We start from the raw sequence: 15,246 nt of genomic DNA, 5'->3' as shown, positions 1-15,246 counted from the left end.
TCTGGTTACAAAAATAATCCACTGGAGGGAATATATATATAATAATGTACAAATAGATTTATGTATATACTATAATATATATACGTATATAGATATAAATAATATATATATGTATATGTATAATATAAATACGACACACACAGAGAGCATGCGACACGCACGACAGGTGGACAAAAATACAAAAAACGTAGTAAAGGTATCCCAAATAGAGTAAGAGAACAGATTCCTTGTGAATGAAACAACGAGAATCGAGACAAAACGTGGAAAAGGAAGAGGCACGGTGGTAAGAGCGTCAACTTACCTCGAGCAGCTGCTGATTCCGGATCTCCCGCTCGCGCCTCACTGCCTCCTGCCGCTCCGATTTCTCCTGTTCCTTGATTAGCCTGCAACGTCAATCAGATTAATCGTTCCTACGCTTTAGGGGGGGGAGGGGCACGGGTCATCTAGACTCGTCTACGAACATCTACGAATGTCTAAAGACCACCTTCGATTCTATCAAACGTTCTACCATTACGAGGAAGTGCCGAGGCTATAAGCTCTGCCGCATCCCAATTAGGGCTGGGGCTATTCGAATGATTTAATATTCGAATATTTTACAAGTATTCGAATGCTACGAATAAACTTCGAATATTTGAGTATTCGAATGTTATTATTCGAATAAACTTCGAATATTTGAGTATTCGAATGTTATTATGCGAATAAACTTCGAATATTTGAGTATTTGAATGTTATTATTCGAATACTGATGTATTCAAATACTGATGTATTCGAATACTGATGTATTCAAATACTGATGTATTCGAATAGTATGGTGTGAAGTGGGTCAAAATTAGCTTACAAGATTTCACCCTGACAAATGAACCTAAAGAACTTGATTTATAATTCACACCATACTATTCGAATACATCAGTATTCGAATACTTACACATTCGAATAGTATTCGAATTATATTCGCCAAATAATTGAGCAACTGAAGTATTCGAATATTCGAATACCGAAAAATTCGACAAACAGTCCCAGCCCTAATCGCAATGCAGTTTTTATACGTAGCCAGGACATGGAACTCACCTAGCCTGCTCCTTGTGCCGTTGCGCCTCCTCCTTCGCCAGTTTCTTCGCGTACGCGAGCTTTTCCCTCTCGTACTGATTGTTCGTCCTGACGTCCCTGAAGCCACCCGCGGCTCTCAGCTCCTCCAACCTTCTGGCCACCTCCTGGGCGCCCAGCCTGACGAACTCCGCCTCGGCTAGGCCCATCGTCGGTTGCAGGAACTCGCCCACCAGTGGCCGGGACGAGAACGAGAAGTTCGCTGTCGTCAACTCCGGCGGATTCTGCTGCTCCAAGAACTGCGACACGCCGCGCGGGTCGCGCTCGTTAAATCTCGAATCCCTCCGATTCCCTTCGGTTGCGTATTCACGCGGACTCACCTTCGCCAGGTCCGGACTGCTCCTGAACGTCTTCCCGCAAGGACTATAGTAAGACACGTCACCCTTTATCACCCCGGACTTGCCCAGTCCCTTGATTACGGTCTCCCGTTTCCAGCCGCGTTCGAGCGGCACCTGAAGGTCCCTCTCGCTGGGCTTCACCTTTCTCCTCTTCGCGCTGGACACGCCGTCCGCGTTGTCGTCGTCGGTGTCCGTCACGACGTCCGTGTTGCTGCCGCTCTCGCTGGTCACGTCCATGTTGCTCTCCTCGCCGGACACCTCCAGCAGCTTGTTCTTCATCTTCTCCTGCAAAGACCGCTATATAGGGAGCATGGTTTTAGTGCGAAATCATAAGTGAAAAAGAAAGCAAAGCGGGGTGGTCTCGGCATCCTCCAGCGCCGTTAGCCGCCTCCTCCGTCGGGGGGACAGTGCCGAACGACTGTGCTCGGTACGGCGTGAAAAATCAGATCCCACAGACTCGGCGACTCGCGAACGAGAAAGAATAACGAACGAATAGGGAGCGAGGAGAGGGGACGTGTACAGGCGCGGAATGTTTCGAGGTTTTACCTGATTCTTATCGTCGCTCTGGCCTGTCGCGGTGGCGTGCAGCTGGGCAGCCAGGATGTTGGACCTGAGCAACGAGACCTGATGCGACAACGGCACGCTGGGATCCAGGGTCGGCATGGGCTTGATCCCCAAGGCTCTGCTCTGCGCCAGCAGCGAGGCCACTGTGTTCTTCTTCGGCTTGGACACGCCACGGCCGAGGTTCCTCGGCCGGCCATCCTTGTGGTGAGTGGTGCTGGCGCTCTCGCTCTCTTCGCTGCCGCTGCTCGGCCTCTGCGGCGAGTCCGCCGCGGCGAACAATTGCGCTAACGACGGACTAGGCGACGCTGGCACCGGCACAGAGTTCTGCGGCACCCTTCGGGGCTTTGGACCGGGCTTTCGTCTCGCTACGATTGGCAAATTCAACGGTTCCATTTGAAATGGGCGTGGACAGTCGCAGCGGCCTTTCTTCGCGACAACTCCTCTTAGCTAACTCTCTCGATTGCTATTGCGAGGCGCTCGATTCATTGCGCGTCCAATGGTAGTTAATTGAATTCTAATTTAAAGCACAGGGACGACCTAGGCTCCCTTAACCGGGCGCGCGACGAGTAAACAAGGTATCGGGATATTTCCCCGCGATAACCGTGGTGGAATTAACCATTGCGTCACGGGCGGAACGCGTACTCAACTCACATGTTCGATCGGAGGCGAGCAGCGATTGACTTAAATTACTGAGCTGGCTGAGCGGCTGGCTACCAGAGATCGGCGAGCTACTGCTCGTCGTCGCCGGCTTCAGGGATAGATTCAGAGGCGCGTCCGAGTCGTTGGAGCTGTTCGCGTTGCTGGCCGTCGTGTAGGACGTAGGCGCAGACAGGACCGAGCCGTTGGTCGAGTGCGCCGGCAATTTGATCACCTCCACGCGATCCACCGTCTCCCTGTAGTCGTTCGACTCGGCCTGAAAGAGGATCAATCGACAGCGTTACGCGAGAACTCGTCCGCAGTGAATCCTGTCACTCGGCAAACTATCTGGTAGAACTCTCAGAGGTGACTGTACTACGTATGTGCTAATGGGACAGCGCAATTACCCCTGTACGATTGTACTTCCTCGGCTCCATCATCAGTGACGCCGTCGTCGTGTTCGGCTGATGAGCGGAAAGAGCTGGCACAGGTGGTGGGTGCACACTCACGCTCGGCGTGTCCAAGGATATAGTCTTCTTCCTGCCGCGGTTCGTCGTCCCGGGGACCTTTGGACCGACTATGCTCGACGTGTACTTGATGATCTCCGTGTCGGGCGGCAGCCGTACACCCCCCAATATACTGCTAGGATCGCTAAATCAAAAGGAACCTCGGTTCGTCTCACTTTCTCCTGGTGCTTCGTCACGAATCCTAAACCCGCGATCATGCTCCCAAGTCCGCCGCGGTCAAAGCGCGAACAACTCCGCGAATTTCATCGCGAACTTCTTCCGCGAAAGCGTCCCAGTGGGGAGCCGGAATCAAACAGAAACCCGAGGCGATAAATTGCCCCCGGTCACGCGGCCGCGGAGAGTCGACTCGCGGAAATATTTAGGCACCAGAGGCGGCCGTCACCTTTTTTTCCGCGACTGTTTCCGATCCTCCAAACTGAATATTTAGGTCCGCTCGGCGGGCATCCAGTTGAGAAATAATTTGTTGAAAGCGGCGCGATGTTAAGAGCCATCAAACAATCGTAACAACGGGATTGCGCGTTTATGAGCGCCGTACGAAAAGTTAAATGAGCGGGGAAAAACGCGGGGAGAAAACTACGGGAACAGAAATTACGCGAGCGGTCTCCGTTTGAATGCGGAACGAAAATCGATCGCGCCCGGAATCTCCTTCGCACCCAGTTTCTGTGTTTTTTCTCATTCTTAACGATCTCTCACCTGCCCTCTTTCGCTGTACTGCAGGCGTAACCCGGCAAGCGTGGAAAAACAATTAAATGGGAAAACCGTGAGTGCGGGGCGTCTGTTGAAAATAATGGGCGACATGGGGCGTTGGGGGGGAGGAGAAGAGAAAAAAATCGATTTAACGAGCAAAGCACACTCGTACCTGACGACGTTCGTTTGCGAATTCGGCGTGCTGCTGGCCGAGGTGTTGTGATGGGAGGACGTGATCGGCGCTTGAGTAGAGACCGGCGGCATGCTGCTGCTGGTCATGCTCGGCGTGGTCGAGCTGCTGCTGTTCGCCGGCGTCTTGTGACTCTTGCTTGACTTAGCTTTGGTTTTCCATGGAAGAAACGGGCAATCTTTCATTTACACTTTCAATCGAGGTGTCCGGTAAGTAAGAGGCACTTTTCGGCGCCTCAACTTCGCTACAGACATCTCTCGCTCCTATGATCCCCTTACAAGGAACACTATTCCAATTGATGATGGAATGGCGCAGATTTTTTTATATAAATCGAAAGGATACGTCACAAAAATTGTAAACTAAAGATGCTCCCAAAAGCTGGCCTGACTTCGAAAAATCGACAAAGGTGGAACCGGGGAAAGAAGAGAAATGAGGGAAAGAGAGTGACAAATCCGTGTGTTCAAATTTAATTATCTCTATTACATGAATATACATTATAGTAAATGAATGATAATAGATTAATGATAGATAGTAATTAGAAAAAAATGAATGATAATAAATGATAATACTAATGAAATCACAACAGTGGGTAATATTACATTTATGATAATCTTGTCGACAAGAAGGTTCAAAAAAGTGATTGAAGCATGTCACTGACATCATTAGTATTATCATTTATTGTCCTTAATTTTTTCTAATTATTATCTATCATTAATGAATTATCAATCATTTACTATAATGTATTTTCATGTAAAGAGATATTTAAATTTGACCACACAGATTTGTCATTCTCTTTCCCTCATTTTTCTTCTTTCCCCTGTTCCACCTTCGTTGATTTTTCAAGGTCAGACCAGCTGTTGGGAGCATCTTTAATTTACATTTTTCTGACCTTTATGACATATACTTTCCATCTATAAAAAAAATCTGCGGGATTCCATCAATTGAATAGTGTTCCTAGTCAGGGGTTCTCTGAACACTGACGGGGAGGGTGGGAGCGCAGAAGAATTGTCTCGATACTTACACTTACTGGACTTGTGCGACGAGAGGGACGGGGGGTTAAGTAGCGAGGCAGAATAGGGTGGCAAGAGGCTCTCGGCGACAGACGGAAATCCGGGTAGCCCTGCCGCTCCTTGTAGCCTCGCGAGGTAGTCCTGGGCCGCCAGGTGCGAGGCCATCGTCCACCATGCTGCGCTAGCGGGATTGATACCTGAAACCATCGGAGAGCGCGGCCGTGCGATGCATTCTGTAACGCCGATAGTCTTCGACCGATAAGAGCTCGTGTTACATGGGTATTAAAGGAACACCAACGGCACACGGTAGTGTACGAGAAGTGAGGATCTGGCCCCGGCTGTGCCCGCGGGCAAACGATATTAATGAAACGGTCAGCGAAGTATCCGGCGTCGATGTTTACAGAGCGGAGGATAAGGTGACAGAAAGGGAGACGTTACCTAAACTCACAGCTTGACTGGCGGCCACGCTCAGGGTGCCAAGACTGCTGTGGGAGTACGGGGGTGGTGGTGGTGGCGGTGGCGGTGGGGGCGGCGGTGCGGAGGCCTGTGTGTGGCCCCCGAAACCGGGAGCGGAACCACCTCGGCCCAGGATGGCGTAAGCCGATGGCAAATGATGGGCCCCCAGCCCATATCCACCGAAAAGCGACGAGGCTGCACTGTCACCCCGAGGCCAATACGCTGCAATGAAAATGAAAACCAACGGGGGTTCCAATTAGCCGGTCCAGCACGAAACACACCCGCGCGCTCGGTCACGTTCGAAAAAATAATCCGTTCCCCGGTAGCCGGAAAGATTCGAGCTCCCCATCTCCGTCGTTTCGAGTATCGAGAGCGGCGAGAAATGTATTCGTCGGCTCCCGCGGAAGAAGTTGCCTGCTCCGGGAATAATTACGCGATGCCCGTCGCGGCAGCGAAGTTAGAGCTCGCTGTCGTTCAAATAATTATGCCCAGGGCCGCGCGGGCCCGCTCGCGCAACAGGGAAAACCGATACCTCGGTCAAATTTGAACAGCGCGAGAGCCAGGCTCGATAGGTACTCTCGTCGTTGGTTGTTCAAACTGCGACAGGAAAATGTTTCTTCTCCCGTGTCGTCTGTTATCGAAATGATCGATAAATTAATTGAGCGGGGGGGCGGGGCGGTTCGTTAAATATTACATCGGGAATCCAGGACTGTCTTTCTTCCGTTTCGGGCTGGCATTGTCCAGCGAGCGCTCGCTCGTCCCGGACTACTCGGCTGCCAGCGCGTCCCCGGCTGCAATTCCAGTTAATTACCCAATTATCCGGGAACGATGCGCGCAATTGATTTACCTGGCAGAATTAAATATAACCGCTGTAATAACGATAATTCGGTCAGGCTCGATAACAGACAGCCGGACGGACGGGGGCGCGATGTCGTCGAAAAATATTTGTAAATTCGCGAAACGAACGTGTAATTAGCTGGCCGGGAGCAGAGTTCCCTCGTCAGGGAAAAATATTTCGCACTCGTTCGCGTAATCGAGTTCGGCGGGCGCAAAACTACCGAAAGCTGAACGAGGAAAGTTGGACGTGCCGGAGAAGCCCGACGACCATCGTGTTGTTCCAGCTAAATTACACAGAGTCGATGCGAAAATATAAATCATCGTCGATACATTGCTACTACCAATTCGCCCGCGATTCAACGATGGAAAGTGGAGTACAAGGATGTTGAGAAGCTATCCTCTGGTCCGAGGAGCGAGAATTCCTCGGCGAAATGAAACTCGAGGGAATCCTAATACGACACAGCCTTCCCACGATAAACAATTACATGCTTCGTTAACATCTCTCGATTATGTTCGGTAAGCAATTCGTCTCCGGCTGTTCCCTGTTAATCAGGATTACAGCACGAGTTCTCCTATCGAGCAGACCGTAATTAACGAATTAAATCTTATCGACAATAATAACGACGATAAAGTAGCGCGTGCACGCGCAATGGAACAGGAAGCGCTGCGGTAAATGGCTAAAGAAGCTAGGAACTCGTTACGGTAATGCCAGGAGCGCGCAAAAATGCGAATGGGCGTCGCGGGGGTACTTTCTAATTTTCATAGACGGCCGACAATTTTCATTAACCTCTCCCCCTGCCATCGCCGCGATTAACCCCAACCTCGTTGCGTAATTCATGCTCGAACGGCGCGTCGCGAGTTACAGCGATTACGACGAGTAACGTACAGGGTGGAGCGCGCTTCGCGGTTAAATTCAAACACCGGGCTGATTCGGTAGAAATAATTCCAAAAGCGCGAGACGCGACTGTTCCTCGCCGACCCCTCGTCGATCGACAAAGCGAATAATACCCGTTTAAAGTAGCCGCGGGGACACAGCGAAAACAATTGCGAGAACAGTGTTCCGGCGGTGCGAGGCTCGAAATGTAATTGAAATCCCCATAAAAAAACTTGAAAAAAGTAAAAAAATTACGCCAAGTACGTGAGATCAAATAAATCACAAAAGAATAGAAGATAATGATAATTAGAATATAAATTGATGAGATATTAATGAAACAAGTGTCAGGTTACGTTGGAATAGCTCTGCGACGAGTAAACGATAAGCGGTAGCGACACGGTCGACATATACAGGGTGTCTTTCATGTACTTGGCGTCGAGACGCTACCCGCGTCTCTAGATCAATCGTGTCCGCTTTAATCCAGCACGAGGCGACCGCGTTCGTGCATCGCGCAGCTATCATGCTCGAATTCAAGACGAGGATCCGCTCCGAAAGCTCCGTTCGAAAATCATCCCCTCCCTGCCTGGCGAGCTCGTCATCGCGAAGGATTTCGTCGGTGAACGTTTGGCGAGCGTCGTTGCGCGGCCGGCGTGTTTGTACAATTTATTGTTACAAACTCGCGGGCCGCGAGTGTACCGTTGATTTTCTACGAGTACCGCGGCCTTGAGCAAGGCCGTGGCATTGAAATCCAAGCGCCGCTTTAATTTATACCGGTCGTTGAACCCCCGGCTGGCTTATACGACTACTTCACCGGCTGAGCAGCTGCATAATGCTCTAGGTGCATATATATGTGGGTGCACACGTGGTGCTCGGCGCACACGTACGCGCGCGTTACGAGGCGCAACATGAAGCATTGCGCGCGGCGCGAGATGGAAATTTCATTGGTACAGATTTTGCCTTTCGCGTGCCTCCACGTGTCCTTGGCCCCGTCGTTTCCCTCCTATTTTTTTACGACTCCTCCTGGTACGATTATCCTGCCATCTTTATCCGCTTCTTCGTCCAATTGCTTTTTCACGACCTTTCCTCTCTCTCCCCCTCTTTCTCTCTCTCTCTCTCTCTCTCTCTCTCGCTCTCTTTCGTGACGTAACGTAAATAGCGGAGGAAGCTGGTATTAACGGCGATACGCCGAGGATAGGCCACAGCCGTTAAATAATATCGATGATTATACGGTGATACGATCATTTATTTCCAAGCCGCCCCAGGATGTGAAATACGTAGACACCGTTTTCCCGATTCACTTTTAACGCAGGCACAAATATCTTCCTTTAATGAGACAGCGACGGCGAACGAACCATCTCGTGCTCTCCTCTTTAATCCGGATGCTTTAATGGCAATCCATTATTCGAGTAACCGACCGACCAGCCGCATGCAGAGAGAGAGGGAGAGAGAAAGAGAGGCCAAGGGAGTATTAAGCCGCTGGTCCGCCATTTTCGGGGCTGCTGCTCGATTCGTCGGTGACTCGTAACGATTCCCGATAAAAGAAGGGACGCAGGAGCGCGTCTCGTCCCTGCACGGATCTCGTAACGTTCCAAGGGGCGATCCAAAATACGCGCGCACAGCTGCACAGTACAGCACCGAGATCACCTTCGAGGACTCGCGATCAAGGTGATTTCCGCGAGGCTGGCGCGCTCCTCGCGGATCGATATACGCAACGGTGGATGCGTGAATTCGCGTAACAAAGAGGAATTAATCTGTCGGGCCGATATTATCGAACAGTTCTTCGTTTCTTCTGTCGGAGGGGGGGAGAGCGCAAACGTTCGACGCTCGTTTCCAATGGAATTAACGAAACCGAGGGGTAATCGTGCAATGGCTTCACCGCAAACGAAACGGGATATTCCCTTGTTTAGGCTGTTTTTTCCCGACGAAACGCATAAGAGAGTGGCTTCGAGGGCTCTTAAATCGTTTGATTGAAACTCGCTCTTAAGACGTTTCCAAGGAAGACGGGTAGCTTTTTTCTGCGGGGAAACGTGGGAGGAAGAAGCATCGATGACGAATGCCCGTGCTACTGTGCACCGTAGAGGGACGGGAATCCCGAGAATTCGGTGGACGAGGATATTTTCTGCCCGAAAATCCGACAGGGAAGAGCGGTTTCGGTGAGATAAGGCGGCGGTGAACGCGGCGAGGACGTATCTCCAGCGAGATGCGTCACGTTTATCGATTTATGATTAAGCATTTGAGCAAGCTGCCCGATGGTGGGGCTCGAGGACGAGGGCGGACAGGATTAGCGATGGCTTGGAGGCGGCCCTAATCGCTACGAACAACTGGCAGCAGTTCCATCATTCTCCTGCATATTCTCGCGTTTCTTTAACAACCATCTCCCAATAGAAAGCGGAGGCAAGGGGTACCGAATTATCGCATAGGGGAGACCGGGGCTAGTTGTTGCAATTTTCAGTTTTTTATTTTTTCTTTTTTTTGCATTCCATATTCAATACTATCAATGACTCTCACTTAAAGTACGTTCTTTCCTCTACCGATGACCGCTATCGCGTGTAATTAAACGAAAACCATGACTTTGGAACAAGCCATTTTGAAGGTCGAGACATGTTGTATCAACGTGCCCCGAGTAGGGGCTAGTTGTTACACAATACGGGGCCAGTTGTTACAGGATTAAATTTTACGAAACGAGGCTTATTGTGAGTAGTATAATTATATTTTCTTGGACAAAAGTAAATTTATTAATGGTAAGAATCTATGACAATTAATATACGATAACAAATCTATTTTAAAAATAATAAAATACTACTGAAATCAGTTGCACTAATTATCATCGTCCGTTTCATACGGGGACTCGTGCCTATTATTTGTGGTGGTTTTATTTCTCATCTGCCTTTTCTTTACTGTATGTTTTTTTTATTTTTATGTCATCAGTTTCCTTTTTAAAACTTTTTAATACAATCTTTTTAGTTTTTGATTTCTTACTTTTCGTTTTTTCTTTTAACAGTTGCTCGTGTCGTATAAATTATTTACTAAACGCAATGTAACAACATGCCCCTTTCCCTCTGTAACGACATATTTCGTATGTAACAACATGCCCATTGTCTTGTGTAACAACTTGTCCCGGTTGACACCGTTGTGTATAAAAAGCTATAAGTAGAAAGAGCAAACTTACTATTAGTACCGAGAACACAAAAAACTGTAATAAAGTGACAACGCGTGAACCGACTACGAACAAACAACATACACAACTGTGTATGGTTGAAACACATCAGTCGCTTCATCGTCGAAGTGATAGTCCAAGCGAAAAAAATTTAAACTGCCTTGTAACAACCTGCCCCTGTAACATCTAGCCCCGGTCTCCCCTACCTCGTTTGCTGATAGAAGGCGTCAATTAGTAGCTGAGACTCAAATTCCCCAATTCTTGGAACAGTGGGTCCTGTTTTAACTGGACACCTCCAACAATCACCAACTGCGACTCGCTGGTTCCCCTCGACTTTGCGGAGCAGAGAATCCAGGCAGAATTGCATGGAAGAGGAACGGCGGAGCAAGGATCGGGAGGGTGGATGAGACAGAGGGTGATCCCCTGGTGCATTCCGGGCGTCATCGTCCTCGGCGTGGGCTGAAAACGACGGGTCGCGGCGCGTCGCTAATTTCCTGTTTTTCCGAGCACGTTAATAAAGAGCCCCCCTGTCCAGGGGCGTGCATCCCCCGCCCAGCCACCCCTTCCCGCCGAATCGATGGCCACGCCGAAAGCTCTCTGCCGTTAAAATCGTTAAAATCGCAGCAATAAACGTCCGCTGTCGAGAGTCCGGTTATTGCGAGCTCGGGAATCGCGCGTGCAGAGTGGACCAGCCGTTTGTAAGCGCGCAGATTTATTCCAAGACACATATCGACTGGCCGGCCGATTTTATGGCCGACGTAAAAGCCATCTGCTGCGGCAGAGCGCGATTTGTTTCCACGGTGTAACGAGCCCGCTGCATTCGGGGGCTATCCAACGGTCTCGAGTGCGACCGGCCGAGGTCGGAAGGAGATCCGACTTCTCGCCGGGTCGAAGAGGTCGCGGGCTACTTTCGGCTGGCTCCTGTGAACTTTTCTCCACGGCCGCGGGAGGCATCGGAAGCGAAGTTCGAGCGAATTTTGGAAACAGTTTGGCCAGTAACCCAGGTGTCTCTCGACCCGCCTCGGCTCTGATTTGTTATACGTCCACCTGACGCGTGCTTCCTTCACGTTTGAAGAACGATTTTCCCAGCGCTCGAATAGTACGAGCACCATTGTTTCGATGGAAAGGCAAGTACTTAATAGTTGTTTTTCGAAATCGAAGCGGAAACAGAAGGGAATCCAGCGGAGAGCTGGACAGACGATGACCCTCGGGCAGTGGAATAACAAATCCTCGTGTACCGCTGCGAAATCAGCGAGCGAACATCGCGAGTAAGGGAAGCTAAACAAGCTAGGAGAGAATGGATCGTAGATGGAGGAGCGTTACGGCAACGGGTTCAGGGAATGCGTTCGGTCCGTGAGCCGGGAAAATGGCCGTGTTATTAAATCGATCGCCGCTCTGGCCAGTGGGGGGTTGGAGCTAGGCCAGGGGGTTCCGAGAGGGAGAGGAACGGTATATAGCCGTGCCACGGGGATGATGAGAACGCGATGGAAAGGGGCCGTGGAATTACGAATGGTTCTTGCTTGGCCGCCACCACCGAAATCGGCCGCTCGCTCGTAATTATTCCGACGATGCTGCATCCTTCGGATATCACGTGTTTACTGCAGAACCTATGTACCGAAATTTCCATTCGCTTCGCCAAAATCTCGCCGCAGAACGAGTAACAAGAATGCCCGGTGTAATAAGGAAATCACTGCGCGGGATTTAATAAAGTCGAATAGAAGCTTAGACTACACCTATTGCCATTTGCAGCGCGCGTAGGTTTCTCTAGCTTCGAGGATTTTCGCGTCTCGCTTCGCCGATTCGTTTCGGAGCGCCACATACGCCCAGCGGAACGAAAGTCTCCTGGAATTCCGCTAAACCCTTACGATCAGGGAATCCGTCTCGAGACGAGAGTAGACTATTGCGGAACAGGGTAACGTAACTTCTCGCCGCTATTTTAGGGGCACGGAATATACGGGCCGGGATCTTTTATTTTTTTTTCCCCTCCCCCCCGACGGTGCAGTCTCGTCGAGAGGAACGTGCCGAGAAGAAAATAGCCCGGACCAACGGCGCGGCACGGAACGACGCGAATCTTACTGGCTGGAGAAGGCGACGGAATGAAAGATCCGGGAGATTTAACGCGACGCCATATTCATTCAGCCCTGCTCCCTGCGAGGTACGAATAAAACTCGCGTTATCGCGAGGGCCGTGAATCCTCTGCGTCCTACATCCTCAATGGGACCCTCTTCTCTCGCCCTGCTGCCCTTAGCGCGAGAGCCCGAGGACCGAGGCTGCGACGATTGTCCTCCCCCGCTGACTAAAAATCCTTGGGAAAAAAGAAACGAGAATTCCTTTAACCCTTAACTGGTATACTGTTTTTGGCAAACGTGACTGGTATACTGGGGTCAGATCCCAGAAAAAAGGACACAGAAATTTGCAAAGTCGACAGTAGATCAACCTCAATGAATATTTTGTTCTTAGGTAATGTATAAAATAATAGAAACGTAGAAAGTTAAACTATTATTATAAAATTAATTAGAAATTCAGTTTACAAACTTAGACAACCAAAAATTTTGCACCGAAATTTCCGTGCTTGGGGTCATGAGCGACCCCAGGATAACAGTTAAGGGTTAACACTCCGGTGGCCCTGCGAAGAGCAATCTTTCCCGCTTACAGCGCCCTCTATTATTGATGGATTCATAGTTTGAAGTATCTTTGAAGGGAGAGGATCGCTGGATTTATTCATGAGACGGGCGGGAAGCGATTGTATCGCGTAACTAGCACAGCTCAGATATTCCGGCTCGCGGAGACGTTTAATACCGCGCTGCCGTTGGAGGGGTTGAAGAGATGGCAGAGTTTCAAGCATCTGCATATCTTTTAATAGTCCTGTCGCCGATGTATCAGCCTCGGTGTTTATTCATTGCGGACGCGGCTTTCGCGTGATCCGCGAAGGAAGGAAGTATTTCGCGTGTCTCGCTTTCGCGGGACAACACCCGGCGCGCATCGCAATTAACCGCGCCGCATTATCCGTGCGGGCAGGCCGGCGAAAGACGCGGATGTCCGATATATCGACGACATCCCCCTCCGGTTTTACACCTTGGCGTCGGCGTCTCCGCTTATAACCGTCCAATCGCGATTCAGCCTGAATCCGTGAGAGCGGCGTTACCGTACATGTGTATCCTGTCCCTCGAGGAACAGGATCGATCGAGGGATCGGAATGCCGAGTGGGGTGGCGCGCGCGACCCCGTCGCCGCGATGGCTGGCTCGCCTCCAAATCGCTTTAATTTCGTTTACGCGACCAGACCGAAAGGAGGAGCCCAGAGACGACGAGTGCGCGGTGACTCTCTTTTTCAACCCCCCATCTCGCGCGAGCGGAATCGTTCGCGTTTGCTCGGTCAGTCATTCGCTCGCAGCCACTCCGCGGCGGATGATAGATAATTTCGCGGGGAAAGTCTGCTAGAAATGCAGAGAATCCTGGAAAGCCTGCCCAGGGTTTAAATTCGCCACGGTGTCCGCCTCCTGATCCTTTTATCACGGCTGCTTCAGAGACCCCGCGCGACAATGGTCACCGGGATAATAAAATTTCAATTGTTTCACCGCGCTGCGAAATGCAGCCGGGTATTTAGAAGCGGGGATCGATAATTAATTTCTTCTTTAACGAAGTCACGTGGACTGCCGAGACCCCTTCGTTAAACATAATCGAGCCAAGACGTCGGCTAAGTTCGTTATGTATGTAGGATAAGCCCCGACGTAGTAATAAAGGGTTTCAGCGGTCGCGGTAATTGTAGATTCATCTGGCCGAGCGATGGGGAACTTGTAAATTATGTTTAACGCCGGTAATGGGAATCGTTTGTGTAAACATAATGCCCCGCGATGCCTGACGGATGTGTGTTAATAATTGCATACGGCGCGCGGGGGGCTCGAATAACGCCAGTGGCTCGCACGATCAACCACCGTTCGCCCTTTCGCTTTCGATTCGCGTATGAGGCAGCAGAGGCATTTGCTCCGCCGACAATTCGCTTCCCTTGGATCGTTGCAGAGAACCTCGTCGCCGTTCGCTTATCGGGCAGTAACTCCCTAAACCTCTGTCCTGCTCTAAGGTAAAAGTACCAGTGGCGGAACACGTCCCAGTAGTGGAACGATTCAATAAAAATAAGTTAACTAAATTTATTCACAGCGTATGAAGTAATTTAAAAAAAAACGACAATTATTTATAATATTTTGGGATAACAGTACAATTGAAAACATTTATTAAGCATACTCGCGAAAATTAAAGAAATAATAATTTTATCATCGCTTCTCGTACGATACGAAAATACTTACATTTTCGCCAAGCGTAAGAGAGGCACTAGACTGTTTTAAACTTTATTTCTATATAAAAAGAAAATTAGCGTAGCAAACCGGAGTCTCGAAATTTCAACAGATTTTTACTTGTAAATTTTACTTCGGATATTATTTTTTCAATTTAGCAGATTTTTTATTTTTAAAATTGGTGTTCCGTTATACCTTCGTCTAGTCTCCGAAGTGTATGTATAGAGGAACAGTTGTACAGACCGTTCCGCGTGCCATTCAGCTGGCTGTTGCAGAATTGCTGGTATAGCGGAACATATTGGTGAACCAAAATCAAAATTATTTTTTTCATTTTGTTCGTAAAACTACGGGCTACCACGTAGAATTCATAATTTATACGTAAACACTGTATTGAATTTTTAATTCATGAGAGAATAAAAACGGGTCTCCAAAACGTTCCGCTACTTGTACTTTTACCTTATTACCCTCGCTTGTGCCCCAAAAACACTCGAAGCACCGTACATTTCCTTATCCTCTCCAGCCCGACTCGGTCCCGACACGATAACAGATCTGACTCAAGTTCTATCACGGTTCCAA

At 49.5% G+C, this 15,246-nt stretch overlaps 1 protein-coding gene across 18 annotated transcripts in view; it reads right to left on the bottom strand.

Moving 5' to 3' along the window:
* LOC143369254 (bromodomain adjacent to zinc finger domain protein 2B) overlaps positions 1 to 15,246 on the bottom strand; it is a 144,096-nt gene that overhangs the window by 19,602 nt on the left and 109,248 nt on the right. For 14 of the 18 annotated variants that reach the window (XM_076812962.1, XM_076812957.1, XM_076812960.1 and 11 more), the window contains 10 exons: positions 5,495 to 5,734; positions 5,068 to 5,253; positions 4,029 to 4,224; positions 3,863 to 3,880; positions 3,050 to 3,293; positions 2,658 to 2,919; positions 1,989 to 2,371; positions 1,425 to 1,739; positions 1,069 to 1,343; positions 302 to 383 (listed from right to left, as the gene is read on the bottom strand). In XM_076812962.1, the coding sequence (XP_076669077.1) occupies positions 302 to 383; positions 1,069 to 1,343; positions 1,425 to 1,739; positions 1,989 to 2,371; positions 2,658 to 2,919; positions 3,050 to 3,293; positions 3,863 to 3,880; positions 4,029 to 4,224; positions 5,068 to 5,253; positions 5,495 to 5,734 (2,201 nt within the window). The remainder of the gene's footprint in view (positions 1 to 301; positions 384 to 1,068; positions 1,344 to 1,424; positions 1,740 to 1,988; positions 2,372 to 2,657; positions 2,920 to 3,049; positions 3,294 to 3,862; positions 3,881 to 4,028; positions 4,225 to 5,067; positions 5,254 to 5,494; positions 5,735 to 15,246) is intronic. The other 4 variants (XM_076812966.1, XM_076812968.1, XM_076812964.1 and 1 more) reach the window with 3 other exon arrangements.

The sequence above is a fragment of the Andrena cerasifolii genome, chromosome 5, assembly GCF_050908995.1.
Source record: "Andrena cerasifolii isolate SP2316 chromosome 5, iyAndCera1_principal, whole genome shotgun sequence".
In the NCBI taxonomy this organism is placed as follows: domain Eukaryota; kingdom Metazoa; phylum Arthropoda; class Insecta; order Hymenoptera; family Andrenidae; genus Andrena; species Andrena cerasifolii.
The sequence above is the reverse complement of the archived record's forward strand: the minus strand, read 5'-3'. Positions and strand labels throughout refer to the sequence as shown.